Source organism: Kwoniella shivajii, chromosome 5 (genome assembly GCF_035658355.1).
Source record: "Kwoniella shivajii chromosome 5, complete sequence".
In the NCBI taxonomy this organism is placed as follows: Eukaryota; Fungi; Basidiomycota; class Tremellomycetes; order Tremellales; family Cryptococcaceae; genus Kwoniella; species Kwoniella shivajii.
The window spans coordinates 1,663,167-1,690,269 of record NC_085912.1 but is presented as its reverse complement, the minus strand read 5'-3'; the positions used below and the strand labels follow the sequence as shown (position 1 = coordinate 1,690,269).

The 27,103-nt window shown below is 43.7% G+C and overlaps 14 protein-coding genes across 14 annotated transcripts; 6 read left to right on the top strand and 8 right to left on the bottom strand.

Moving 5' to 3' along the window:
• Positions 1 to 485: 485 nt before the first annotated feature.
• On the bottom strand, positions 486 to 1,509 carry IL334_004375 (uncharacterized protein; the record flags this gene model as incomplete). The annotated part of the gene is made up of 3 exons (XM_062936093.1): positions 486 to 972; positions 1,053 to 1,290; positions 1,368 to 1,509. The coding sequence occupies 3 exons, from the start codon at positions 1,507 to 1,509 to the stop codon at positions 486 to 488; spliced, it is 867 nt and encodes a 288-aa protein (XP_062792144.1).
• Positions 1,510 to 2,142: 633 nt separating this feature from the next.
• Positions 2,143 to 3,039, bottom strand: IL334_004374 (uncharacterized protein; the record flags this gene model as incomplete). Its single annotated transcript, XM_062936092.1, has 5 exons — positions 2,143 to 2,289; positions 2,352 to 2,458; positions 2,554 to 2,669; positions 2,739 to 2,859; positions 2,991 to 3,039. 5 exons carry the CDS (start codon positions 3,037 to 3,039, stop codon positions 2,143 to 2,145), a joined length of 540 nt encoding a protein of 179 aa, XP_062792143.1.
• Positions 3,040 to 3,894: 855 nt separating this feature from the next.
• On the top strand, positions 3,895 to 5,131 carry IL334_004373 (uncharacterized protein; the record flags this gene model as incomplete). The annotated part of the gene is made up of 4 exons (XM_062936091.1): positions 3,895 to 4,420; positions 4,502 to 4,579; positions 4,640 to 4,962; positions 5,030 to 5,131. The coding sequence occupies 4 exons, from the start codon at positions 3,895 to 3,897 to the stop codon at positions 5,129 to 5,131; spliced, it is 1,029 nt and encodes a 342-aa protein (XP_062792142.1).
• A 192-nt stretch (positions 5,132 to 5,323) lies between these two features.
• IL334_004372 (ribosomal RNA large subunit methyltransferase J) lies at positions 5,324 to 6,230 on the bottom strand (the record flags this gene model as incomplete). Its single annotated transcript, XM_062936090.1, has 3 exons — positions 5,324 to 5,385; positions 5,440 to 5,543; positions 5,647 to 6,230. The coding sequence occupies 3 exons, from the start codon at positions 6,228 to 6,230 to the stop codon at positions 5,324 to 5,326; spliced, it is 750 nt and encodes a 249-aa protein (XP_062792141.1).
• A 263-nt stretch (positions 6,231 to 6,493) lies between these two features.
• On the top strand, positions 6,494 to 7,443 carry IL334_004371 (uncharacterized protein; the record flags this gene model as incomplete). Its single annotated transcript, XM_062936089.1, has 5 exons — positions 6,494 to 6,496; positions 6,591 to 6,671; positions 6,743 to 6,963; positions 7,060 to 7,132; positions 7,201 to 7,443. The coding sequence occupies 5 exons, from the start codon at positions 6,494 to 6,496 to the stop codon at positions 7,441 to 7,443; spliced, it is 621 nt and encodes a 206-aa protein (XP_062792140.1).
• Positions 7,444 to 7,627: 184 nt separating this feature from the next.
• IL334_004370 (uncharacterized protein) lies at positions 7,628 to 8,296 on the bottom strand (the record flags this gene model as incomplete). Its single annotated transcript, XM_062936088.1, has 1 exon — positions 7,628 to 8,296. One exon carries the CDS (start codon positions 8,294 to 8,296, stop codon positions 7,628 to 7,630), a length of 669 nt encoding a protein of 222 aa, XP_062792139.1.
• Positions 8,297 to 8,619: 323 nt separating this feature from the next.
• Positions 8,620 to 10,941, top strand: IL334_004369 (uncharacterized protein; the record flags this gene model as incomplete). Its single annotated transcript, XM_062936087.1, has 5 exons — positions 8,620 to 8,697; positions 8,773 to 8,917; positions 8,973 to 9,150; positions 9,207 to 10,053; positions 10,111 to 10,941. The coding sequence occupies 5 exons, from the start codon at positions 8,620 to 8,622 to the stop codon at positions 10,939 to 10,941; spliced, it is 2,079 nt and encodes a 692-aa protein (XP_062792138.1).
• Positions 10,942 to 11,395: 454 nt separating this feature from the next.
• On the top strand, positions 11,396 to 13,511 carry IL334_004368 (uncharacterized protein; the record flags this gene model as incomplete). Its single annotated transcript, XM_062936086.1, has 5 exons — positions 11,396 to 11,523; positions 11,582 to 12,483; positions 12,541 to 12,888; positions 12,940 to 13,270; positions 13,319 to 13,511. 5 exons carry the CDS (start codon positions 11,396 to 11,398, stop codon positions 13,509 to 13,511), a joined length of 1,902 nt encoding a protein of 633 aa, XP_062792137.1.
• A 113-nt stretch (positions 13,512 to 13,624) lies between these two features.
• IL334_004367 (uncharacterized protein) lies at positions 13,625 to 14,800 on the bottom strand (the record flags this gene model as incomplete). Its single annotated transcript, XM_062936085.1, has 3 exons — positions 13,625 to 13,920; positions 13,972 to 14,388; positions 14,440 to 14,800. The coding sequence occupies 3 exons, from the start codon at positions 14,798 to 14,800 to the stop codon at positions 13,625 to 13,627; spliced, it is 1,074 nt and encodes a 357-aa protein (XP_062792136.1).
• Positions 14,801 to 16,554: 1,754 nt separating this feature from the next.
• On the bottom strand, positions 16,555 to 17,957 carry IL334_004366 (uncharacterized protein; the record flags this gene model as incomplete). Its single annotated transcript, XM_062936084.1, has 4 exons — positions 16,555 to 16,660; positions 16,713 to 17,046; positions 17,096 to 17,410; positions 17,471 to 17,957. The coding sequence occupies 4 exons, from the start codon at positions 17,955 to 17,957 to the stop codon at positions 16,555 to 16,557; spliced, it is 1,242 nt and encodes a 413-aa protein (XP_062792135.1).
• A 1,577-nt stretch (positions 17,958 to 19,534) lies between these two features.
• On the top strand, positions 19,535 to 20,876 carry IL334_004365 (uncharacterized protein; the record flags this gene model as incomplete). Its single annotated transcript, XM_062936083.1, has 5 exons — positions 19,535 to 19,969; positions 20,017 to 20,142; positions 20,186 to 20,512; positions 20,575 to 20,659; positions 20,710 to 20,876. 5 exons carry the CDS (start codon positions 19,535 to 19,537, stop codon positions 20,874 to 20,876), a joined length of 1,140 nt encoding a protein of 379 aa, XP_062792134.1.
• Positions 20,877 to 21,064: 188 nt separating this feature from the next.
• On the bottom strand, positions 21,065 to 22,935 carry IL334_004364 (uncharacterized protein; the record flags this gene model as incomplete). The annotated part of the gene is made up of 8 exons (XM_062936082.1): positions 21,065 to 21,075; positions 21,130 to 21,283; positions 21,349 to 21,573; positions 21,642 to 22,048; positions 22,101 to 22,195; positions 22,258 to 22,456; positions 22,545 to 22,838; positions 22,920 to 22,935. 8 exons carry the CDS (start codon positions 22,933 to 22,935, stop codon positions 21,065 to 21,067), a joined length of 1,401 nt encoding a protein of 466 aa, XP_062792133.1.
• Positions 22,936 to 23,411: 476 nt separating this feature from the next.
• On the top strand, positions 23,412 to 25,729 carry IL334_004363 (uncharacterized protein; the record flags this gene model as incomplete). Its single annotated transcript, XM_062936081.1, has 4 exons — positions 23,412 to 23,896; positions 23,950 to 24,991; positions 25,055 to 25,267; positions 25,328 to 25,729. The coding sequence occupies 4 exons, from the start codon at positions 23,412 to 23,414 to the stop codon at positions 25,727 to 25,729; spliced, it is 2,142 nt and encodes a 713-aa protein (XP_062792132.1).
• Positions 25,730 to 26,133: 404 nt separating this feature from the next.
• IL334_004362 (uncharacterized protein) lies at positions 26,134 to 27,051 on the bottom strand (the record flags this gene model as incomplete). The annotated part of the gene is made up of 6 exons (XM_062936080.1): positions 26,134 to 26,183; positions 26,240 to 26,316; positions 26,401 to 26,444; positions 26,567 to 26,664; positions 26,852 to 26,876; positions 26,971 to 27,051. 6 exons carry the CDS (start codon positions 27,049 to 27,051, stop codon positions 26,134 to 26,136), a joined length of 375 nt encoding a protein of 124 aa, XP_062792131.1.
• Positions 27,052 to 27,103: the final 52 nt, after the last annotated feature.

The following is a 27,103-nucleotide window of genomic DNA, read 5'->3' as shown; positions in this document are numbered from 1 at the left end:
ATTGTGTGTCCCCTATTGATCAAGGTTCATCATGCTTCGATCAGGCAGTCAATCCTATGCCCAATACGAACAGGCTGACGGTACCTCTGAATATCCAAAAGCTTACCATTACATGAGTGAGAATATTCGATTTTTCATCAAAGAATGAGAGTAATCGATGACATCCTTAGAGGACAATGAGGTTCATGCAATTCACTAAATCGATGTGGCGTGGCAATTAGCACAAATTCAATCGATATTCTAATGGTACGCTTATTGTCCTCCCAGGGAGAGATCCACTCATAGAGAGGTTATTGGAAAGTCCGGATGCGAAGGCACAATGGTAAGGGGCTAAAGTTTCGAGGAAAGTCGTACATACATACGTTCTGTTGCTTCATGTAATACACCCTAAACTCTACTTATACCCATCAAGTCCAATTATGGCGTTTGATCTGTCTGAGATAGAATCCATTTACGATACAATATCAGACGATATCAATGGCCCCTCAACTCTCATCCACCATCTTATAACATGTGAGTATATCGTAAGGCTGGCTATCAATCGGGTTTGACTTCCTTCCGAGGTGAAGCCATCGAGATAGTTTGGAATATTTTTCTTCTTTCAAAAGTCCTCGTTGAGCGAGAGAGTCGGTTTTCATACTATCAGGATTACCTTCTTCTATCATTGTATCATATCCCTGCTGAGATTTCGGTTCTTTCTTGCAATGGGTTATAGCATGAGATATCCTCCAATCTAATTCGTTTTTGTCAATTCCCGGAATCCAAGTATCATACAACGGTTTGAGATCCTTTTCTACAGATTTTTCCTCAATGGTAAATGGAACAGTCAATCTTCGAAAAGATTTCGAAAGCTCTTCTTCGATTGCTTTATGGACTCGCCTCTTATACATCTGTGCCGCTCTCGAAGTCTTGAATTCATCGTAGGTCATTCTCCAAATATTGGAACGAGTCGAGCCTATACCTGCGTGGGGACTGCAGAGCTGTCGAAGTTTCAATCAATCACTTTGTTGATTCGTCTTTGAAATCGTGTCAAAAAACATGAAAAGACGAACTGGTATCGTTCGAACTCGCCTTTTTCGAAATTGACTTGGCCGATAAGACGCGATGGAGCAGCGAGCGCAACTTGGACGATTTTCTGGTTGGAAGAAAGGGGAGTGGAACTGCCGGGTACAGCGCAAGTTGTTCTCTGAGAAGGTAAATCAGAGGAAGCCCCCTCGGTAAGACCCACTGAAGCTGTATTTGTGGGCACAGTATTCCCTTCGGAGGCAAACTGTGACTGAGAGGTGGACTCTGTATTGCGAGCAGTTAGATTGATGAATATACCGAGCTACGCTGTGCCATCGAATGAAAGAATGTATATCACTTACTATAAGGGGTACGACGTTCTTGCCAGTCGGTCACACGGCGCTTGACTGTGTTGTCAAACTCCAACATCGCACTCCTGGCCTCTCCTAAAGCCAGCCGTGGGTCGAGAGCGAATTCATCAGCAGAAGCGGTAGGTCTAGACATTGTGTTTGCGATGCGGCAAGGTGGGAATGGACTACTGGAGGTAAGTAATTGTACGGATGATAGATCTTGAAGGATGAGAATCCTCTGACAGAGTATCAGGAAGTCAAAGGGTATTTATATCAGTTTCAATAGTAATACTAACCAGAGTCATCTCGACTCGAACATTTACGTCCTTTCATAGCATTTCTTTCACAGTCCTCGTCATCGTCATCTCCGATGGTTTGAAACGCTTGGATTCATCATCTCGTTCGGATTGAGAAGCAGGATTGAGAGCCTGATTTTGTGGGTGACGCACTGACCGAGGCCAAGGAGTTTCCTGTGAAAGGATTTCGGCCTTCAGCGGTTTCATAGTGCCAGTAAGTAGAGCTCTGCAAACTGCTTAAGAGAGAAAAGATGTGACAAATCCGTTTCTGTCCTTTCTACTTCTCGTTCTGAGATCAAGTGACTGCTTATCCATGTCACAGATCGCATTCATAGTGATGTCGTGAGGTAATATGGGTGATGTTGAATATTTCGTTGCATGCGATTACTACTTATACCATTGCTTTCTTCAGCCCCCTGACCTTGATCACTTGCAGCTCTCAAGACAGCCTGGTCATTTGTAATTTATGGGATACCATTTCATTTCCAGTTTTACTTTCCACCGAACCAAGAAGACCAACCACCTCCACTTTGCTTGTTCTTAGGTGTGTCAGATTGATTAGGTCCTGAATCCCGTTGAGTCTGAGCTTCACCGTATCCTTTTTGAGCTGGAGTAGCTTGAGCAGGAGTATCACCGCCCTTTCAATACCAAATACATCAGCTTGAGAGTGTACGGCAAAGGAAGAAGCGTCAGAGCTCACTTGTGGACTAGGTAATCCTTTACCCTCCATTTTCCTCTCTCTCATTTGTGCTAAACCTTGACCAGCTTGTCCAGACGGGTTGTCCTGAGTCTTGACGTCATGTTCGGCTAAAAACGGAATGGTGAGTCAGCTCGGAAGATTAGCACAAGTCGAGAAGGAGTAATGGTGTTCATGCAGCCACGATGTTGCTCAGATCACTCACCAGAGTGAGACTTTCTTGATGATCCAGTTTGACCAGCGACGGTGGGTCCTTCTCGATCACTTGGAGATGATCCACCGTGATGCAGAGCTGGATGAGGGGAGCTTACCGAAGCAGATCTGTAAAACCGAACATGATCAGTTCACAACCCACGCGATGATTAACCCATGATAAAGGCAAGACCTCACCCATCACTGGTTTTACCATCTTTAGCAGACTGACTTCGACCTTCTGTAGGTGCCGATGCAGGTTTACCTTTGCCCGAAAGCTCAGTCTTGGGAGATACGATATAGACTGCTCCGAGGGCACCTATGATGGGTAAGATAGTGTTAGTCTTTGGTGGCTTCACTCTCCTGACACCATGTGATGATCAGCTAGCTTGAGAGGGACTAGCTTGAGAAGAGCCTTTTCCCGTGGATGTGACAGTCAGAGGTACTCACCGATGGCAGAAGCGATGAAGATTGGTAATTTGGAGTTTGAACTGGCCATTGTTGACGTTTGTCGATGTTGTCTTGCAAGATGATGGATATGCGTGTATATGCTTATGATGATAGATGAGAAATGGGAATAATTCAGTTGGTTTAACATTCAAAGTGACGATCATCGAGATGCAGGAAGTGACCATCACAACAGGAAGAGAAACTCACATGACGTAGTGCATCGAGGCTAAAGACGGAGATCGGACAGCAACTCCGGAAGCACCACACCAGTTATACTTTCCACTCGAGATTTACAGCATCCTGAAGATAACATGACACAAGTAGCGTACAAGCACACTATATTTGAAACGTACAGGAAGTCGAGAAGGACCCCTTCGTGCTCCTACCGCGTAATAGTATCTGGAACGGAGATGAAACATCCCTAAACGATGTTTGTGTGTGTGTGTGTGAGGCTCCGAGGCCTCCGTATTCTCCTCAGATGATTCTCTGACACCAGCAGTATTTCAGCACTCACCGAGTCGTCTCCTAGCTCTTGTTAGCTCAACGTACACAATTAGCTCGGGCGCATACAGCATTGACATACACTCTGTACCCTTGGCTCAGGTCAAAGGGATGAATCGCCTACCTGCCTACTCTAATATTTTGTTACGCTATGCTTCTTCGACGGCCGCTCCAAACCATCCTTCGGGATTCCTAGACCTTCTCACGTTTGACATTTCGCTTCCGATTCGTCAATGAAGCATCTTTACTCTGATCCTCAATTTTTTCGTTCTTACTATCTGTACTCAACTTCAAGCTTATACTATCCAATACCGCTTTCTGACTTGACCTGCACAGTTTAATCATCATATCGAACCATGCGAAGGCTCATCATTTCGACGAAGCTTCCACTATCTAGTTGATTATGGCATTCGGATGGGCAGGAAGTTCGTGGTCACCATGGTCGTCATGGCTAGGCTCTACTTCCGATTCTGATTCTGATTCCGATACGGATGGCAACTCTAGCTCCAACTCCGATCCTGCCACTACTTCCACTACTATAGTTCAAACCTCGACATCTACCATTCCCATTCCAGTCATACAGTCTACAACATCGAAAATCATCGTAGCTACTCTCCCTCCAGCTTTGGTCCCTGCCTCTTCCCCAAAGCCATCTACCACTCAACGATCCCTGTCTAGTCTCAAAGCTAGCTCAACGACTCCCATACAAGCCATTCAGACATCGAGCTCGCAGAGACCATCGTCTTCACCAACAGCTTCATCCGCACCTTCTCAACCCTCTGCGCCTTCTTCCATCACCGCGCAATCGGCTCAAACAACGGCATCGTCTCCTACCTCGTCGGCAATTGTGGTGGAAGCCATTCCGGATGAATGGGAATATTGGGGTTGTATACCAAATGTGAACGGAATACCAGTACTGAATACGACCTGTGAGTTTCTCGTCATGATTTGAATGGCAAGGTAGACCGATCGGTATTGAAGTCAGTCACTGAAATCATGATGATGATCAGATGCGACATCAGACGAATTGACACCTTCGTTGTGTCTGACGGCTTGCTCAGCATGCCAATATCATTTTGCTGGACTTCGTGAGTTGTCGGTTCTTTTAGCAAGATAGTGAGAGGACTGAACTGACATGCGTTCCATAGAGAACGGTAATGCATGTTTCTGCGGATCATCCATTACATCCTCTTCTATCTCTAAATCATCTACAGATTTTACATGTTTGAAAGCCTGTACAGGAGATCCTGGTTCTATATGTGGAGGATCAACATCAATGTCGTTTTATCGCCTTAAACCGTATAATCCTGACTCAACATACAATGATGAATCGACAAGCACCAGTTCTGGATTTGGTACAGGTGGCGGATCAATGACTGTTATAGCTAGATTACCGGAGTTTACAGGAACGTTAATGGAATATGGTGATCCTAGGTTCAAGAATCCGAAAGACTCTATCATGTTTGGTGAGGTGAGTACATTCCTTCTGCTTCCTTAAGTCGTCCGTATGTTGGCTCTGCTGAGCCTTGGCATGATAGACTATGAAGATCTCCTCATCTGAATCGAGAGAATCAATGATGTCTGGAAGTACGCTGGGTATCGCGATTTTATCAATTTGCTTTGTGAATATATTGCGTTGACGACCGGGGTTGTAGTACCTTGTTTGATCGTATCTTAAAATTTTGCTTTTGGACTCATGGAGGATATTTGATATATGTCACTCAATTCACATGGTGCACGATGACACCGTTGAGGACCTCGATAATGAATCACTCCAACCTCCAAGTGCAACAATATGCCGATGTGCAATATCATGTGTTGAACCATTTATACTATTGAAACAGTTGTGGATCACCTTTGAACCCCAAACAGACCCAATATGCTTCGCTTGATTCTACAATCTTCGTTAATTTTCCGCTTTGATCTGCCACTTGGAGACTAGACTCACCCGCTCTGGATTCTTTCGGTTTTTCCACCACCACTTTCCCAAACCACGGATCTAGCTCTAGTGATCGAAATTCATCCATATCTGGATGAGCGAAAAACTTGATTCTGCATGATACGATTAATAAACATCATCAGCTCTGCAAATCAATGTAGACATATTGCGAACGATATTTTCACAAGTCAAGAAAGGAGGTATAATAACACTTACACCAAATTCCCACCTGGCCAAACTGTCTTTCCACCTTCTCTCCTCTCTGGTCCATCTGCTGTTTTCAATACGTCTCTAGCGAAAACAGTAGCTGCTGCACATAAATCTAAACTTAATCCAACATCTCTCGTTCTATTTCCAGTCATCGGAGCCATCATATCACTTAATACGCAATCCACTTCTACCTCTTCTTCATTCCCTTCTCCCACTTGGTACGATAGCTCTTTTCTTACTTGGTCACTTAAGAAATCTCCTTTGATGATGTCCACGCCTGGAATAGGTTCCATACCTAATATATCCAAAGCGAATATTTTCGAGTTGGTTTTACCTTTTAGTAGATGAGAAGCCACTTGTGACCAACCTCCAGGAGCTGCACCAAGATCCACTACTGTCCTGGTAGATGATCTAGACAATATGGGGTATTTGCTCGCCATGGATAAGAGTTTGAAAGAAGATCTTGATCTATACAAAGGAGTCGAAGAGTCCCCTGTTATTCGAGATTTCACATATGGATCGCGGGTTTGACGGGCTATCCATCTTGAGGAAGATGAAGATGATTTATAAATGTAAGGGGATATTCGCATTCCAGAGTAAGCTATCGATGATGTTGTATGATGGGTTGATGTTGAGACAGTGTCGTAGACGATGTACTCGATACGTGGAAAGAAGCAGGAATCAAACATATCTGGTCGAAACTCTGTAAATTCTGCTTGACTTTGACGCACGGACCACCTCCACCCGCTATCCCAATTCCAATGAACGAGACATGTCCAAAGTGCAATTTGACATTCAACACAACTGCTTTTCAATTTCATTTCATCAAGATCAGATCCTCACTACTGTTAAGATGGTAAGCCAGTATCCTCCCCATAGTCAGAAACTTGAAAGATGAAACTTGAAAGATATGGAAAGACGGAATGCTAATGGAATTCTTGTGCATTCAGGCAAACGCTTCCTCTAAACGAATAGCTTCTGCTAACGAAACAGCTCTGAAGAATCTCCAACTAGGATTGATAATCGTGAACGTGAGTCTGTGAATACGCGGTATACATGGAACATTTTCAGAATACATATTAAACGTATACGTTGGTGATAGACCCTCGCACCTGCAATCCGACTGATTCTTTCCTTGTTCACATCCCGGCATCTCCTCCCTCGAAAATTCGTCATCTTCTTGCATGTGATTTCATTTGGAGCTACAGTGGTCACTTGGAATTGGTTCAAGACTATCGGTACTCCCTCCAGACCTGGCTCAGGCCAGGTCAGAGTCGGAGAGGATCTAGGTGGCAAGGGAGTTGTTGAATTAGGTTGGGATTTGTGAGTACCCTTTTTGAAGGGGGATATGATGGAAAACGAGAGATGTATGAGCGAAGGATTTACCGAGTGATGATTGACGTTGAGACATATACATAGGATATATATGACTTGGATATGTACTCTCGGCTCAGCAATATTAGGTGATTGGATTTGGTGGTTCTCCCTCTTGGTGAGTCACCATCATGACTGAGTATTAAGGATATTGGTACTGACACTCTTCGATGCCGTGGAAATTAGGTCCCTGCATTTGGAGGATATAAACTATTCTCGACTATTCGACCTATCCTAGCAATGTTCCTCCCTGGAATCTTCGGGTCCAAACAACCTGGTCAGGCTCAAACAGGTGCTGCAGGCCAAGCTCAAGACGGTGCTGCCGCTCAACCTGAAGAGAAAGAGTCCAAGAGACAAGCTAAATTAAGAGCCAGAATGGAGAAAGGTGATAAGAGAGTGCAACAACAGCAAGTTCAGCGTAGCAGGTGAAGCGAATAGAGTGGGACGTATGAAATGCGAATATATATGCATAATGCTGAATGGCCTGAAAGACTATGTAGTGAGAACTTGTCCCTGGTCTTTTACTGATTCAATGCCTATCAATAATGATCAAGCTACTAGTCACACTCAAGGGATATTTGTTTGTTCCCTTGTTCGAATGTGAAGTAGTATCCTATAACCCATCCTCCGTTCCATCCTCCTTCTTTGTCAACTCATCTCTCTTCTCCCATTCACTCGCATATTCACTTATGCTCTTCCCTTTTGCTTCTACGAATTCTAACACGCCTTCTAATGAAGGTTCAGTTTTTTCCATCCCTGTACCACCTCTTTCCCAAGTACCATACAGAGCTTCTTGTACTCTCAACTCCCTATCCGATAAAAACTGTTCGTCTTTCCTATTATTGGTGACACGTTGACTCCATAATTCTTCTACTTTCTTGAATGTCTTTTGAACGTTTTCGGCAGGTAAGATTGTTCTACCTTTTAAATCCATTCCTCTAGCTTCTGATGATTTTGGCTTTTCAACTAAATTTTCCATTCCTCCTGGAGGATGTAGTGATTGATTAAATGTTATACTTGATGTGAAATCGTAATATCCCCTGAAGAAAGGTTCTCCCTTAGTATGTCGAAATGTATTATCGAATCCTACGTTTAGTTCAGATGGATCATGTAAGAACCCTGCGGAAGAGTGATGTAACGATATCAAGGATCGAAGTGTTGATGAAGGTAATGTACGTCCGTTGGATTTTTTAGGTGGATAAGTTGATGAGGAAGGTCCAGCTTTGGATGATAATGATCGGGTCGACCGCGACGCCGCTTGGCGCACAGAGGAGGAGTTCATCTTTGATAGAAGGCACGAGTCAACTGTGATTGAGGTGGACGAGAATAGCTTGCCGTTTGATTATGGAAGAATAACTAAGAAGTCTGTATTTTCAGATGAAATCGTTTGGTGCAGTAAGAAAAAAAGTGGGAATATCTATTACGTAACCTGAAATCATTCATCAAGAAAAAAAGTTGAAATCTGAGAAGTTAAGTGATTTATTGTTATTGCAAGTTGTAGTTGTCAACTTTACTCGTTACAGCCTGACTTGAGTCTCTGGTTATCCGCTACATCTCACTTCTACCTTGGGAAACTACCAACATCAAAGATAGAGAACCTATACGATGGATAAAGTTCAATTTCAACTTGAAGCTACTTTGCCAGAGCTCAAAGATTTGTATGAAAAAGGTTTATTCACAAAGGTATGTGTTTTACCGTTCTGCTTCTTACAACTGTGAGGTGTTCGTAGCTCGCAGCTAAATCTACTTGAATCACAGAGCGAGATCAATCACATCACCAAGAAACGAACTGCATTTGAAACATCTTTGATCAGACGGGTGACTCGAAAAGAAGATTTCTTCAAATATGCTGAATACGAAATCAACCTCGAGAGATTGAGGAAAGTAAGATGGAAGAAGCTGAGTGAGTATCAACACCGGGACGGTCGACGTGAATGACTGACTTACTCATGTTGTAGAGTACCACCTTAACCCGCCACCACCATCTGCTTCTACATACTCATTACCACGAAGAACGTTGTACATACTCAAAAGAGCTACCGTTAAATTCCCCGGGGATTTGGCTACTTGGTTAGCTTATGTTGAATACGCAAGCAGAGAAGGTATGAGGAAGGTTGTTGGGAAGGGTCTTACCAAGTGAGCATTTTTTCTGAGACATGAAGTAAGTCCTTGCTGACGGTTCACGGCGAAAGCGCTCTGCAACATCATCCCACATCATCAACCCTATACCTCCTGCAAACCTATTATCACCTTCATCCCGCATCGCCCTTCCCTCGAGAATCCATCCCTTCAACGTCAAAACTTGATCTACCATCTGCGACTTCCAATGAACCACCTGCATTCGCAATAGAAGGTATTGATCCTGCTCGTACAACCCTTTTGATAGGATTACGTCTATTACCTCAATCAATCGACCTATGGAGGGAATATGTCAAGCTCGAATTAGGCTGGGTGGAAGCTTTGAGACGTAGATGGAAGTTATTAGGTATCAAGGAAGGTGAAGAGGTCATACCAGAAGAAGGATTTGAAGGGGATCAAGAAGCTTTGAAAGGTGGAGAAGGTGCTTTTGGTCCAGAAGGTGAAGATGCAAGAAAATCAATTTTAGCTGGTCAATTAGTCATTCACGCTTTAAATTCTTCTCTTGAATCGGTCCCTTCTTCAAGTGAAAACGGCATGGAATACAGGAAGGGCCTATTGAACATGCTGAGGAAGTATCCTTCTCCATTAAGAACAAAATGTCTGTCAGTGATTTACGAGGAATCCGAGAGTATATCTCAAGGAGATGATGCAGTCGCTGCCGAAGCTAGATTATTGATTTTGGTAAAAGGCCTGTATGACAGACCGTATGATCCTGAACACAACAGTCTAGCGGAGGGCGATATCGTATTGAGTGGAGTAGAATTGGTCGAAGAATTAGGTAAAATAGGGAAGGAAATTAGAAAATCTGTGAAGAGTAATAAAGGGAATAAGGCATGGTTGGAGAGCGCGGGATTATGGTTGATAGGACAGATCAGACGGTTTGATGATAATGTAGAGCTCGTAAGTCAGCTGAACGATGCGTTATCCTTATAGAAAATGACAATTTAATCGTTACAGCGAGAATACCTTTCTACAATATTGGCATCACTCACAAAACCTTCCCTTCAACCACCTGTAACCCTTCTTCTCGCTCATCTAGCTCTCTTGTCGTCGTCCGCACCCGACGTGTCTATCGCTCGGTCGTACGCAACAATCTACCCTACAAATCCTTCCATCCAATTATACCATCTGTCAGCAGAAACACATCACTCAACCGACGTAGACTTCATCTGCAAGATTTGTGAGGAGGCAGCTCGGACCGTAACGGTATCAAACCTGTCTGATGATGACAGGGAACAAGTCCGATCGATATGGAAGCTATGGCTGGATTGGGAAAATGCCCAGGTCACAAGGGACGCCGAAGCAGACGAGAAGAGATGGAAATCGATATTGAAAGAATCGATGAAATCAGGAGCGAATATTCCAGGTTTACATTCTGATATAGTCGGATATTATATCATCTCATGTCTCAAATCTCGACAATCAGTCCATGACATACTGAGTAAAGTGAAGGGATATCAACCTACTTTCAACACGTTCAACATCGTTTTCAAGGGACTGAATGTCCCAGAAATCAAAGTGGATTCAATCGATCTCAAGAAGATGTACACAGCATGGCGATCAGTATGTAAAACACCATACGAAAAGGCTCAAGCTGTATTATCGTACGCCGCGGTATTGTTAGGAACAAGAGGTAAAGGGAGAGAAGCATTTGACGTGATTGAAGTGGTCAAGAGGGAGGTCAGGGAAGATGAGGACGTCGAGAGGTTCTTAGAGAAGGAATGGAAAGCTCTGATTGATGGTGATAACGAGGACAAGGATGAAGATGAGGAGATGAGTGAGGAGTGAAGGGTATCATAAGTGCATGCGATACAGTGTTTCATTGTACTCTCAAGGAGGAAGGTGGGGGGGTCTGTGCGTATGTCATCGGCGCCATTTCAGTGGTGTGACGAGGTGTTGAAGTGTATATCATTGCACTATGTTACCATTCACTCTGGGAAATAGATATAAATGCATACATATGTAAAGTGCTTTGATGTGATCACCTCGTATGCTTTCCATCATAAGCCTTCATACAACACGCTCTTTGGTGATATCATCATCCCGCCGGAACCAAACAAACATGTCTCATGGTCATTCGATCATCAGTCAACTGAATTTCATGAAGTTTAGCTATAATTGTTCTTCTCTTTTCGTCAGACAACCATGGCAGATGCCTAGACCTTTCAGCTTACGAGCTGCATCATCTTGTACGACTAGCATTCAAGGATACAGTCCCCTGTTCAAACGTCAATATAGCGATATGTCAAACTCAGACGGAAATCAATCTGGTAAAAATACGAAAAGTCTCTTGGATGACTTGGATTTAGGTATAGGGATCTGGGAAGGGAAGACTGTGTTCACTTCTGAACCTACACCATTCCGTTCAAGGTAAGCTACACTCATAGTTTTATAGGATTTTGCTTATTGTTGATAACGGTGTGGATAGGGGGAAGCCTCAGACACCTCGAGGTGTAAAAGTTGGTTCATCAACTTCTCCCATATCTATCTCGTCGTCCTCACCATCTCCCTCAATTTCGCCCTCTCCTGTCGTTTTCTCTTCTTCTCCAAATCTTCCGCGCCCCAGAGCAGTCCCTCAATATACATCACCTCTTCCCCGTGCAGCCTACACTTCATCTCAAGGTGGATCGCAAAAACCAATACATCCATTCTTCAATCGAGCAAGAAGTGTGCCCACTCCCAGTCAACCTAGATACGTTGCACACTACTCGAGTACAGAAGCGAGTACGAGCTCTCAGCCGTCCGTGACTGAAAGTCAGTCATCTGAATTATCTTTCCCTCCATCAAGTCAACAAAATCAAAGTCAAAATCAAAATCAAAATCAAAATCACGACCAAAAGTTGAAGAGGGATAAAGAATTAGATTATTTAGCTGATGAAATTGAGAAGATGTCATTCTCCAAACCCAAATCTAGAAAACCATTAGTAACTCCTGCTACTATACCTGTTCCCAATCAGATAGCAAAAGAACCAATATCATATAAGCGGAACGCCAGTAAACCGACAGCAACACTCCCTCGTCCATCCAATTTACCTATATTTCATTACTCACAATATACACCTGCTCCACAAGTAGCTTACACCTCTTCCATTGAAGAAGCGAATGACTTACTATCGTGTTTGAAAGGCGATGTGTTAGGGTTCGATCTTGAATGGCCACCAGGTGGAAGACATAGGATCTTACAGAAAGACGGTAGTTACGTTGAGAAGAGAATAGCTATGACTTGGAATGAGACAACGAGGAAATACGATATAGGTCAGGGAAGGACAGCACTGATGCAATTCTGTGATGAGAAACTAGTCGTTCTGGTCCATCTAGGCGAGAAGATGGGTGAGTGTCTCGTTTAACGAGAGAATAAAGAACTGATCTTCCCAATCAATCTCTCAGATATACCCAGTAAAGCAATTGAGATACTTCGTTCACCTTCGATATATAAACTCGGAGTCCAAGTCAGAGGAGATGGCCAAAAACTACTTCGAGACTTCCCAGATCATTTCATACCTCCTCGGCCGTCTCCTCCTACTACAATATCGCCTTCTAACGATATAGGCTTAAAAGGCTTATTCGAGCTTTCACTCCTTGCCAGAGCAGTAGATTCAATCGGAACCGGCCCCGGTGGTGGCTTGATCTCTCTGTCAAATTTATCTAAATGGTATCTGGAAAAGGAATTAGATAAAGATAAAGATGTGAGAAAGGGAGATTGGACTGGTGTCTTAGATCAGAAACAGAAAGATTGTAAGTCCACTTCTTTCCATAAAAACACGGGGCTAATTAAATATCGGATAGACGCTGCAAATGATGTTTATGCGTCTCTACAGATATTTAATAAACTCCGCTCAATAGCGAAGGAGAACGATTTCCCATTAGATCTGAACAAATACTTGTCAGTAGTAGAATCATTTGGTTCTCTTGTCAAACCGGTCACGAATGGTACTAGACCTATAGGAAGTAAAGATGCGTTCGGTGCACACCTTCAAATCGGTGACAAATCTGTGACGCTACAAGGTGGGGTCAGACCTCCCACTCCTGCGCAACTGAGTGCACTAAATGATTTCGTTGGAGGAGTGACTATTGCATCGGTTGCAGAAAGGAAGGGAATCAAGCTTGCTACTGCTGAGTGAGTTAATGTCACCTTATTGTGCACTTGTTACTGACGCTGTGGCAGAGGATATATATGTAATGCTTTGCAGATCCTTGGAGCGGACTTCTTGTCAAAGGAACAGAGGAGAAGATTGTGGGACGAGGTTACTAGACAAACATATACATGGAAGAGAAACAAGGAGCTGTATAAGGTGTTGAAGGAAGAATTCGACCCTACAGCGAGTAGTGGAAGCGAGAGTGAGGAAGTGGTTGAGTAAAGATTAATGGAGATATGCTTTCTCGCAATGACACCATCTAGGTATTCTCAATGATAATCGTATCAGATACTTATGCTTTTACGACCCCGGTGCTCCAGCACGCGTTACAATCTTTACATTAGTGTGAAACAGACAGATCCTCGAAATAGCCAGGTACTGCTGTTTTCGCCTCTTAGCATTTTATTCAGGTTCAATTCATCGCGAAGGATTTCGATAGGCAAATTTCGATCACATATTCGGTGGCTAGATGTAGGAGACCGAGAAAGACACCCATCTTCTTTTGGCATGGTGTAGCAAAAAGGAAGCTCCTTAGAAGCTTTGTGAAGGTCGAAAGGGCAGCCTTTCTGCATTGAAACCTTCTTGAGCTCCGAGTAAATGAGAAAAGAAGCGTAAACGTCGTTGGCGGCGTCTATAGATTCTCAGTAAACAGTAAAGAGCGGTGATTGAAGTGGCAACTTACAATTCTTTTGTTTTTTAGTTAGGCTGTCCGTCCATTGCCCTTGATGGCAATTGCCTCCTTTCCTTAACCTCTTGCCTATATGTCTGGCACATAAAGCTTTCAAGCTAATCTGCAATCCTCTCCAAGAGCTGAAGGGATTGTAGTAATTGGCAGCTAAACAGGCTAATTCCAGAAGGCAGACCGGAACATGTGCTCTGGGTCTCTTCGCCTCCTCTATCATGATCCTATCGCCTTCCTCAACTGGGGTGTCGTCCATGACTGAACAGACTGGCAAATGATTCGATAACATTCGAGGAGGACGAAACTGGCCATGATACATGTTGACCAATCTGATGATATCTGAGTAGATGTTGGCACCTGTTTTATAAATCGATTTGTCGCACAAAATCTCGATAGCTTTGGATGGAATTGGCGTGTCTGACAAAATGAATCAGCTTTGGTACCCATACGTAAGCTGGGCAAACGCACTTCTGTCCTGGAAGATAGGAAGTTGGACCAAGACGATCAAGTGTTCATCGCAGAATTGAAGTAAAGCAGGATGTTGATCGCAGTAATCCGGAAGTTGGACATACTCCACATCGAATCCTAAAACAGGACCAACAAGTCTTGTGAGTTGGATATTGGCTTCCTCTTCTGTTCTAGTGTAGACCAATTCAGGCTTGGGTTCACATCTGGAATAGTCAAATACAGGAATTGCATTGACCGGGGGGGCGAATTGACTAGGACGTCTTCTGAGATTTGGAAAGTTGAAATAAGCTTCAACGAGACGAGTGAGTGCGAGACATCGCTCTTGGGCGAAACCAGTCTTTGTCGGGATGCAGCGAAACATCTCTCAGCTGTCTACCACATCTGATGAAAGTGAAATGAAGAGGAATCATTCGAATAGTTTTCATATTATACCCAGTAGGCTGAGCCATGCAAGGAGCTGATGTGCTTCTTAAGTGAGTTCGTGCCCTATCGCAATAAGCGAACCTTGTAGTCCACTCAGTGAGGATGATATGGGAGTTGGGCCGCTGCTGTGATTAGAAGCGTCGTCATCCGCTAGATAATAAGAATGAGGAACCCGACATGAAAATAGGTTCAGAGTGGCGCAAAAGAAGGTTCGTGATCTATTCTCAAAACGATTCGCCCAGATTCTGATTTCCATGAATTATATAAGCCGCTTTTCTGCCCACTTAGTGTTCCTTCATTCTCCCAGTCATCAAACTAACGCTTACGGTTGACTAACCATTCTCGACGTCAAATCTCGATGTTCTCGAGGCAGGTTTCGATGCGAAGGCGAATTCCAAGAATCGCCAACAGACTAAACAACCGTTACAGTGCTTCTCTGGCGTCGTCCAAGTCAATCAATAAGCCTGATCAGCTCTGTCATACGCCAATATCGTCAGCTGCAAGGGGTACGTGGTCTTCCTTGTATATCCGCCTGAAGTACTGAGGAAGTATTTCCAGCTTCAGGTAACTCATGCCCGGTCTTTCACTATCTTCATCACTACCCTGCTCCCGAGATGTGCTACACTCACAGTGAAGCAGAGGCAAATCACCTGTTGAAGCGTCTCAGCGGGAACGTCCTGGGATTTGACGTGGAGTATGTACAGAAGAAGAGAGCGAACCCAGCTGGCGTGATAACACATCGGCCGGTCCCTGCATTATTGCAATTTTGTGACGATAAATTGATCGTCCTTGTTCATTTATGCAGATACGGAGGTGAGCGGTACAGTATACAATCGAATGGGACTAAATGTAGGCTAAGCTAGTGAAGATCGCTGACACAATTTATGGCAGACACTCCTGGACGAGTACCACAAAGGGCTTTAGGAATATTGATGAACCCTCAGATCATGAAAGTGGGCGCGGCTATACAGGATGATTGCAAGCGACTGGTAGCTTCACACTCAACTCTTTGCAACCACATACCCTTCTTGGTGATTCAGGAACCGCATGATAAGTCAATCTCGAAAAGGCATAATTCAACAATTCAAGCGAGAGAAGTGAGAAGCCCACTGGTGCCTTCTGGACTCGTCGATTTATCGGATATTGCTCGAGCTATCGACCCTCTAGCCTGGCCAAAAGACGGGACCCGAATAGCTCTAGCAGCGCTTTGTCGGCGGTATCTCGCCGAGAACTTACGGAAAGGATCGAGGTCTCATACAGGTTGTTGGTCTGGCGAATTAAACGAGTCCCAAATTGCCTGTAAGTGGTGTCTTGCAATCAGAAACGTGGTACTGATGTGATGTGAGCAGACGCTGCAAATGACGTTTACGCCTCAAAGTTGATTTATAACGAAATTAGACGTATCGGAGTGGAAAAGAAACTTGACATTAATATCATTCCTTCCACTCAATCTGTGATGCGTCAGAAAGCGCGATTCTCGTAATTGTGAACGGAATGTACAGTGAATGCATCTAGTGAAAAGGACTGCAGATCTAGTCTCCAGTAGAACGCAGGGAGAGCATACCCAGTGGCAAGGCCAGTAGTGACCGGCAGATACGTTGACGAAACTAATGTACATAAGCCGCTGACTGTATCATTTCTCACATGACCCTGAGATACAGATCAAAGCATTCCCTAGACAGGTCCACTTGACTACATTCTCGGTCGACCTATCCAGGCTTCCTCGAAGAATCGGTACTGATCCTCGGCTGATAAAGCATTGACGCCAACTGCTTTGACAGCCTCGCAAATGTACATCCTATTATAACAAATTTCATCGGCCATTCTTCACCCAATTTTCAAGAACTTACTTGACCGTGATCTCTTTGATCCCCCTTTCATTAGCATACTCTGGAATACTCCTACCGCTCAAAAACGCTTCGAAAGCTTTCATTATCGCTGGGGTGGGCTTTGTTCGATCCCATGATAAGAAAAATTCCTCCCCGGCTATAATGTGTTTTGTGGGCCCAGCAAGTCGTTTAGCTTCAATCTCTTGCACCGTAGGGAATCGGTCTCTTTTCGGTTTGGAAGGAGGATCTAGATCGACTAAAAGAGGTTTATGATCGAATTTTAAGTCTTTGGCTTTTGAGATTGAGATAAGCTTGTGGTATATCAGGATAGACGAGTAGACATCGTTTGCAGCATCTAAATCAACAATCTCGGTCAACCCCTTCTCATCAGCATTGCCACTCACAATCGATAGCAGCATGGTCCAATTCACCAGCCCAATTCCCTTTTCTAAGATTATCATCTTTGTCCAGAACCTTGTCCAAGTAATGCTCGCACTGTTCAGCAAGACTGATCATCCTCTTCCCTGGACCTCTCCACTCCGGGTCGACGAGACGTACGAGTCGAGAAAGTTCCAAAATTGATGCTGGTTTGGGTAAATTGGGATCATCGAAAAGATGAGGGAAATCACGAATAAGTTTCTTCATGTCTCCTCCAATGAAAACGCCGACTTTGTTGATTTTGGGGTCCCGGAGGAGCTCGATAGCTTTACTAGGGATTTCTACAGTCACGAGTACTATTTAGAGGAATCCTGGAGACAATATAGATTCGGAGAGCTTACCGCCATCTTTCCCAATATGAATCAAGACTACCAAGTTCTCATCACACAGTTGGATCATAGCAGCTCTGTTCTCAAGGATGAACGGCGGCCATTCGAGATCAAATCCGAGTACATTGCCCTGGAGTCGAGAAAGATGTTCATTCGCTTCAGCGGAATCTGAAGTGTATATCACTTGAGGAGGACAAGGACAGTGTTGGTAATGGAAGAATGGAAGCTTTTCTTCTGGTTTAGTGGGGTCCAAGATGATTGGGAGTCGAGGGAATGCTGGTTGCACATGCGAGATCGTTTTGGCTTTACCTCGCGAAGCAGCTTTCTCTTCTTTCAGTATCTCGAGAGCGTGTTTGTAGTCGTCGATTTCTTCCTTTCTGTGGAGTATATTCCATAATGAACGGACGGTCTGGTAGGATGTCAAAAGCATGGGCCTCGCTCGGACAGTAGGTTTGACACATCCGAAAAAGGCGGATATGACAGGGCGAGCGGTTACCATATTGGTGAATGTAGAATAAAGATGAATGAGATTAAGAGTGAGCACATCGATCTATGGATGCATTTCGAAAAAGTTCAGCTTCAAATACTGTTTTAGTGCCATGCATTACAACCATGTTGCTTCAAATACTGTTTTAGTGCCGTGCATTACAACCATGTTCTCTTCGCTAACGACAATCTGTTGATTTGATGGACTGGATGTTTCGGAGATGACGGCGAAATGAGACATGATCGTGGCGCGAACAATCTTGACAACCATCAATCAAAGAAAAATACATGCTCATCTATACGCCCTAAACAGATGCATCAAATTTCATTGTCAAATGGCAAAGGCGACGCAAAATACGGACAAAATTTATAAAATCAAATAAAGTTGTTCTCTTTGTGACGGTTCCCCTCATCATGTTGTTCCACAAAGTACCATGTCATGGCGGTGCGTCAGCCCGAGTGCCATAGAACAACCCAGATATCTAGGTTCTCCCTAGCTAAAAGCAGCGAGTTTGATTCGATCTCAACTGACATGGTGGGTCAGCTTCTTGGATCGATTGTATCTTTATCGAATTCGACCTTTGAAACCCTTGCCAATCAAAGCGAACATCGGACTCTTACAACATTCTTAGGGAGGAGCTTTTATACCTTTTTGCAACATACTCGAGTACAACAAAGATATCAGAGTCACGTTCACAGAGAGTATAAGTGAGGCGAGCAAAAATCTGGCTAAAACTCGAGGGCCGAGTGTATTTGTTTTCATGTTAGATGGCCATCTTCAGATGAAGAATGGTTTCGGTTCGCACAAGAAGGTATTGTCAACAATGAGATTCGAGTCCTCTCCATTGAATTTGAAGAGCAAGCCAATATGAAAAAAATCTTGTCGCAATGAAAGGCTAGGATTTACCGTAGCTGACGATTTGGGTGTAAAACATAGATCTGTCACAGAAGAAGGAGGTTATTCCCATCTCGACGATGAAGATATCAAACGACTTTGCGATCAGGTAAGACGATCCAGTCCAGCTTGGTCAGTCTGCGAGAAGCTGAGCAGCCTCTTGTCGGAGCAGTATACAAGATCATTCGACTAGAAGCAGCTGGGTGATGCAGAAATATTGTTTATACGTGGAGGTAGACAGGGTCGAAAGCAAGTGAGAGAGTAAGTCATCATCTATTGTATGTTCCCATATGTTTGACGCATTTTGTTCGCCACAACGCTACTGTATGATTTATGCGTCAAACTTTTTGAGGCATACAGTACTGTATAACACACCACTAAAACGTATTGGATTGGCCAAATATATACAAATATTATGCATATAGCATGATCAATCACCTCTGGATATGGCGAGACGTGATACACACATGGATCTCGATGCGATGATGCTCGAAAACATGTACCTTATTTCATGATTCAGAGTGAGACAGTTCGAAGGGGAGCAACCTTGTTTATCGAGTCGATCCTGGTAGGTCAATTCTTCCCACTATATACTGACTTTCTGTCTTCTAATATCATGTTCATCACTTTCACTTCCTCATCCTCATCCTCGCTGTTCTCAAGACCAGACCATCTATCTGTCTCAAGCATCCAAAATGGCATCCTTCTCAACTACGTCCACCGTCTCTCCCCGTGATCTAATCGACGATCCATTTCCGCCACTCAACCCTGCTCCACTTTTGGTAGTGTTCCATGGTAGGTATGACGAATACCAACAGCGTCCTCAGCGATTCCATGAACCAGTCGGGTTTGCATGTGAAAAAGTTGTAGAAGAGCTGCTCAAGATAGCTGAGAACCTCATCATTCATCCAATTGCTATACCCATCGTTACTCGTATAATCTCGGGCAATGATCATCCTCACGACCTCGTGGAGCCTGCTGTTCGCCGTGTATTGGCAGATTTCAAGATCGCAATCTGTCTGAGCAACAAATGGTCAAAAAAGACTCTCGGAATGCATGCTCAATTTCACTCCATGAAAAGCCAAAAATACCTTCGTGCCAATGAAAGAGTCATTTACCTGAACCGATTTGTGAGTGCCTCGAGACCCTCTACAGATCCTAACACTTTTTAAAATAGTTTGTAGAACGATTGGTCAAAGCGAAAGCCGATCGCTCGAATCCGAATCCAAATGACTTCCATAGGCATATCTTCATCGCTGCGATCCACTTGGCGCGTGAATTAATCCATCTTTTGAGACGGCAAGTAAGTAATCTACCGTTGGATGTGGCTAATAAAGGATGACTAGGTCCGCATCTTACTAGGCCAGTATCCTGATGTACCAATTCCTCCCCATTGTTGTCATGTAGGAAACTTTGACGATGATCAAGATTTCGAAGTTCAAGGCGGCTGGAACTTTGAAGGAGAGCTGATTCGAGGTCTCGTGTCCGCCATATGGTTCAGGAGTCATACTCGCAACACTAGCCATAGATCCCGCGACGAAGACAGTGATGGGAACAGCGAAGAACACAATGACAACTCCATCCTTCGCAGCACGAATAGACCAATTAGTCCAACCACTTTCGACGACTCTTTCTCCACTGACTACGATACTCACTTACCGAGGGTGGAAAAGGTGAGTTCAGCACATTTCACGAAACCTTCAGTGTTGACTGGATGTCACGGGATGGAAATTAGCATTATCCGTTTGATCACATTGTCATCAAGAGACACAATATGTGTTACACGATAAAGGATTCTTGGCTTGAGAATTTCTACACATGTGAGTAAATTTTCCCAATGACTTGACCTTTTATACTGATTAGGTTGTAGCGTTTGAGAGAGGCGGGTTCAGTGAAGTGCAATTTCCCCCAGAGGTAAACCCTGTTCCGCTCAATCCAAGCGAGCTCGATAAGACGGTGCACTACAATCACAAGCGGATCCGAGAGGATTATTGTATTATCATAAGATGTACAGACGATCGAACAGCGCACTACTAACAATGCGAGAAACGACTATTGCCGAAGGGGTAAAGGGGGGATGAGGAAGATGGCAGAGCAGGCAATGGCAAAGGCAAGGGCAGGCAAGGGAGGGGAGGGGCGGCAACAAAACGCAAAGGCAGGGCAATATCATGACGACGTAGTGTCTGTACAATATGTATGCATATAATGTATCATCTTGTCCCGTACTACTTACATCCTATTGACAAACAATCGTTAGCTTTGTTTCGGATGTATAGCCCAAAAAACTCACGTTGATGTACGATATTCATTCCATGCTCTTCGTATTCATCTTTCGTGACCCACAATTGATGGAAAGTGCCCAAACTAGCTAAGACTGAACCTCCTACCCAGGAAGCGTATTTCCTCTCGAATGGAATAGTTGGCGAGTGGATCTTGATCTTTTGCTATAGCAGGGTGAAGAGCGTCAGCTATGGCATCGAAGAAGAACACAGCCTCTAGCTGCACTCACACTAGGCATCAAGGCGGCTAATTCAACGTCCAATCGCTCTATCAACCCTCTTGTTAATGATGTGTTGCCCACCACGACGATATTCTGCAATAACGCTGCTCTGACATCCACATCGCATGACATGATACTGTCGTGCACCAATTGCGAAAGTGATACTAGATCTTTGAGTGAGTGGGAATGGTCGGTATTGGTCGTTGCTCTGAGAGTAGCAGGAGGTTCGATTGACTATATAGTCCCATAACATTCAGCGTTACCCCATATACATACTAAATAAGAGGGAATTGGTGACCCACCTGGTTGAAATAATTCTTTGGATCAAACAACATCTCTGTAAACCTGTATCTTTCTTCACCGAAATACTGATGATAGCCATCTGGGAATTCGTACAAGACCTGAGGCAGATCTTTCGCAGTTTGGAAGTCAAACCCCTTATAATTAACGATTTCCGTACATGATTCTTTCCACTGTTCGATTACACCATTTTCACTCCATGATCTCCATGATTCAGTTGTATTTGATAATCTGTCCTCACGGAAGAGAGGTTTTGGTTGTAATCCTGGATCAGGTTGTGGATCTCGTTTCTGAATTAAATGTCTCGATGAAAGTGATAATGGGAAACTCCTAGTTGAGGATGGATTCTTGAAGTGAGAATGAAGTTGAGATATCAATAATTGTGATCCTAAAGGTTGTCTCATTGTGCCTGCGATACATCGTCAGCTTCCGTACGATATTAACCGAATTATGCAGCTCACCGGCACGGAGAGCATATCCATCTACTATAGGTACAGCGCTACTATTTGCGTATCCCACATCTAGTACTAACGCAGTAGGTTTGCCAGCTGCGAAGCTATCCGACGGTTCATGAGATGAGTGAGTAGATTCCTTACCGCACGGAACACGTTCACTTACGCGGATAATACACCTGCTGAACCGAAATACAACGCTGGCATCTTCTCTCCTTCAAACACCATTTCTGTCATCAATTCTCTCGCTTTGGGGGTATTCCATGCTGGTTCAGTGATCATCAGAGGATGTTCGGTTGGATCTACACCAAGTCGGTCGTGCAAAATGTGGTCCAACAATCTTGATGCTGGTTCCGGATCGTTTACTAGATAACATTTGGACAAATCGTCAATGTCGAATTGGCAAGCAAGCAATTTTCATTCGACATCCCAAGACAGGTTGTTGAGACTCACCGACACCATCTTGCATGAAATTTCCAACTTCCATTCCCTGTCTCCACACTCCAACGCCATCGTCGCCGACATAATACTTTCTTGTCTTTTGCTGTGTGTTCCCTACAGTCTTCTCTTGTTCCCCATCCATGACCACATCTTCACCTCCAGTCCCATTGGTATTCGATGACTCGCCTTCTGACGTTTCGGTGTATCCATAAAAGGACGGTGTGACTATTCTAGGGCAATCTTCTCCTGCATATCCAGCTCGAGTGGTGTATGATCCGAAATCCACCACGAGTGCTGACACTTCGTCTAAATGGGAAAACACCAATATTAGTTTGGCGGTAAACCGACACGCGAAGGGCTTGGAGTGCGCGTCAGAAGAAGACATACCTCCGTTGTATACCATTTTGTAGCGAGGTTCCTTGATTAGCTAAGCAGATCACTAATTCAGTAGAGGTAGGGATGCTTGATGGCGACGATTTTCACAAATGTGGATTGAGGAAGAGTCAATTTAACGACAACAAACAACAAGCAGGATATGAAAGTGCTTTTTTAATGTTGTGATATCCCGCGTTGGTGAGGTAGATAATTTACACGTGTTATTTAATACAGCATTAGATTCGTTACGTAAGCACCTTTAGATCACGAAGCATAAGTGATAAGCGATATATATGGGAAGTACCAACTTCAGTCGATATTTCGTGTTTTATATCAACATTTATATATCTTCTGTCTCTCTCTCTCAGCTCTGTCAAAATAATCATTGTCTTGCAACACTATATCAATATCAACATATATACTGTCTAGGTCATCTGAAAGGTAGCAGAATTATCATACATGTTTTTGTCAAAAATATAAACCCATTTCTAACACCATAATTCGATGTCAAATCAAACAACAGCGACAGCTTCATTACACGCTTTGACTGAACGTCTAGCGACTCAATCACGCTCCTTATCTCCGTTTCTAAACGCAGTCACTACTACCACGACGACAACGACCAGCATAACGGGCTTGCCACCTAATTTCCCTTCACCACAAGCATTAGCCCATGCAGCTTCAGCTTATAGACAACCCGCACCTCCACCTTCATTACCTTCTATCCAAATTTCAGGTCAAGGGAGACATCAAGATCCTGTAATCAACCACAAAGAGAAACAGAGTACCAAAGGGAACGGACATGGTCATCAACCGAATGGAATTGGAGTGGGCGTAGTTAGGTGCCAAGATGGTAGAGCATGGCAAGAAAAGAATAGACATGCAAGTGAAAGGTTGAGTAGATTCACCGAGAAAGAGATGGATCAGTTTGTGGAAGATATGGGAATGGTACTTAGGAAGGAATACGATTGCTGGGTTGAGCAATGTTGGTGAGTGACGATATGTAAAGCACCAGGAGCTGCTCTGATGAAATTGCATATAGGCAAGAAGCATTTCATCATTTATTTACACACACATTACCGAACTTGATAATTCACTTGATAATGATTGGATCGACTCCAACGTTCTTGAGGAGAAAAATTGTATACGGTGGACAAGGGCTAGATCACTTGTTCCAATCGCAAATGTTACATCTACTATATGAAGAACTAGAGAAAAGGTTATCTGGATCAAGACCCCATGCTGAACCTGGACCTTCGAATCCACATAAACTATCACCATTATCACTACCCACACCTACGCCGGCACCTAATGCAACGACCACTCTGTTCAGAGATGGTGTTTGTTTTCATAATTTGAGTTATCATCATGGCATACCTGAAGAAGAAGATGATCATGGTGCATGTCTATGTCAATTGACAACCTGTTTAAATTGTTTTGATCAAGCTTCAGCATCTAGACGCGGTCCAATCAGTCTATTACCATTCGAATTGAAAAATACAAAAGTAGCAAATGGTTGGTTAGGTAAAATTGAAAACGAACAACAAGCAAAAGCGAGACAAGATAGTTTGAGGAGAAAACAATCTGACCAAGTCAATTTGCCGAAAGGTAAAGGATTTATACAAAATTCTTCGTTAGATAAAATTACCAAAGGACCAAATATATTTCCACATCCACAAATGACAGATGTGTTAGCTGTCGAGGAACATCTAAGATGGAGATTGAAGGAGATGGGCGCAAATGATCCTGCTGTTGAAAGTCGGTATGGTCCTTCAACAAACTCGTCCTTAGCTTTAGAAGGTATCGATCTACCGGATGAGACTATTTTGGAAGATGGAATACCACCGAAGAACATACCGAATGGTGGTGGTGGTAAAGGTGGGAAAATAAAAGTAGCCAAAGGTAGAGGTGGTAAACTGAGGAAAATGATCGTTAATCCCAATGGAACTGTGCCAAAGTCGAACAATTCGGCGTCAGAGAAGAATAGCAAAAAAGCAATCGTATACTTACCTAAAGAATGGACCGAGGAAGAACCGAGTCAAAGGAATACAGCTATCGTTCTGACTTTCAGGCATTTTGTCAAGGTGAGTGACCACATCTGGATTTATGAGTTGTATTTTATTCTCATTGACTCGTGATATCCTCAGCTGCTCCATCAGATATCAATGGCAGCTTCGCCGTTTTCTTATCCAGCATACGCCAAAGACATCGACGAACTACAACGTGTACATCCAGTCGCTTTGTATAGACGGATAGCTGAACCTTCTGTGTCTCGACGTGACGATCCCGCCGAATTGAGAGCTTGGCAGAATTGTATGGATAAATGGGCAGAAGAGCTAGGTGGAAAGGAGCGTAAGAAAGTAAATTTGAATCGCAAAAAGAGATGCCTGACCGAAACTGATCGCTTTGTGATACGACAGGGAAATGACTTTTCAAACGATAAACAACATTCATTAGCAGTCCGATCATACACCCGAGCAATCTCTTTAGACGGTAAAAAAACAGTCTACTATTCAAATAGAGCAATAGCATTGAACAATCTAGGTCAACATGAGAAAGCTGAAATCGATTGTAATTACCTTTTGCTGAAAGATCCCAAAAATCAAAAAGCTTTGTACCAAAGAGCTTTAGCTAGAAAAGGGATGAAAAGATATCATGAAGCTTCGAATGATTTAAAGGAATTGTTGAAACAGGAAAAAGGGAATGGTAACGAAAGTGCTAAGAACTTACTGGCCACTTTGATCCATTATCAGAATGAATTGGAACAAGAGGAAGAGGAGTATGGTGATGAGGACGAAGAAGAAAGTGATGAACTAGATTAAGCTTTATTTGCTGCGGTTTTGGTACCTACTGTGTCGTCTTGAAGCTTATGTGACGGTTATGTTGTATGCACATAAGACGTAATGCAAAGGAACATCGCGTCCTGTATTTCGTATGTACGAACAAATAGCAGCGTGTACCCATCAGGTACATCCGCGGTGATGCAAAGAAGGTCTTCTGCTGCTTTCCTGGAAACTGAAAGGAATCCATAGTTTTGACATTGCGGCTATAGTCACGACTGACCAACGACCAGACTTCACTGCTTCAGATCAGGCATTCATGCATACCTTTTTTGGTTGATTCGAAGTTGGCTTATACAGTTCTTTGGTCGAAATTATGTCATCGATGTTACCAGATGATATATATTTCTCCGCTTCGCCCAAAATCTAATACCCTCACACACCATCTATCGTCTGACACCTTGGTTGGTCCTTGTCGTACCACGTCGAGCATTGGCTATGATGTGGTATCAGCTGGATGTTCACTGTATACTAGGAGGACGATAGGCTTACCCCTTTGGATAGTAGCTCTTCCTCTAGCTGCTCCAATACCCCTTCCTCTCATCGCGTTGGGTCCTACTCTCTTGAACCTGTAGGATACATGTCAGCAACAAATTCGGGGGGATTGTTCCACGATGTCCGACGTCATATTGACCGCTAAAGAGGACACTCACATGGGTGCATTGGCTAAAAGATCAGGAACGATAACGAATCGAATCTAGAAAAGTGAGTCAGCTGGGGTCCTTCAGCAGAGGCTATGTCTCGTCCAGCTTCTTCATCCGCAACATGGATAAAGTCTGCATCTTTCCTTGGTGATATTCTGCAGCAGTGATGACTCACCATACTACCTCTGATATACACTTGTTCCAATTGCGACACACGTCCATCACGAGCTGTAACGGTTATTTCTCGAAGGGAGATATTTAATGAATCTTCGGCTGTTGATTCGTGACGAGTTTACGAGTAAGTCATATTGCACAAGTGTGTCCATTCCAGACAATTTGCAAGGATGGTGAGATGGTCATTCCAGATACGGATTGACGGAAACGGAAAGAAAGAGGAAGACAATATAGCATTTCGTCAGTAAAGCATCTCAAGTTATCTTTGACCAAGAGGAACACTCACCTTCCATCAATTTCCCTCTGTACATCTAAATAGCGCCCATCAAGAGGGGCATCAGTGATCGGATACCTGGCTTCTACATGCCGTTGCGATGTTTGATCAACATGAAACGCTGTACTCACCTCACCAGTCTTCAACTCTACGGTTACGATATGACCTAAAGATTCATGGAGAAGTTTCACTGGAACACCTAAATTGGCCATTTTGAAATGATTCTTCTGATTTTACTTGTACTGGTCGTGTGAGAGAGAGCCC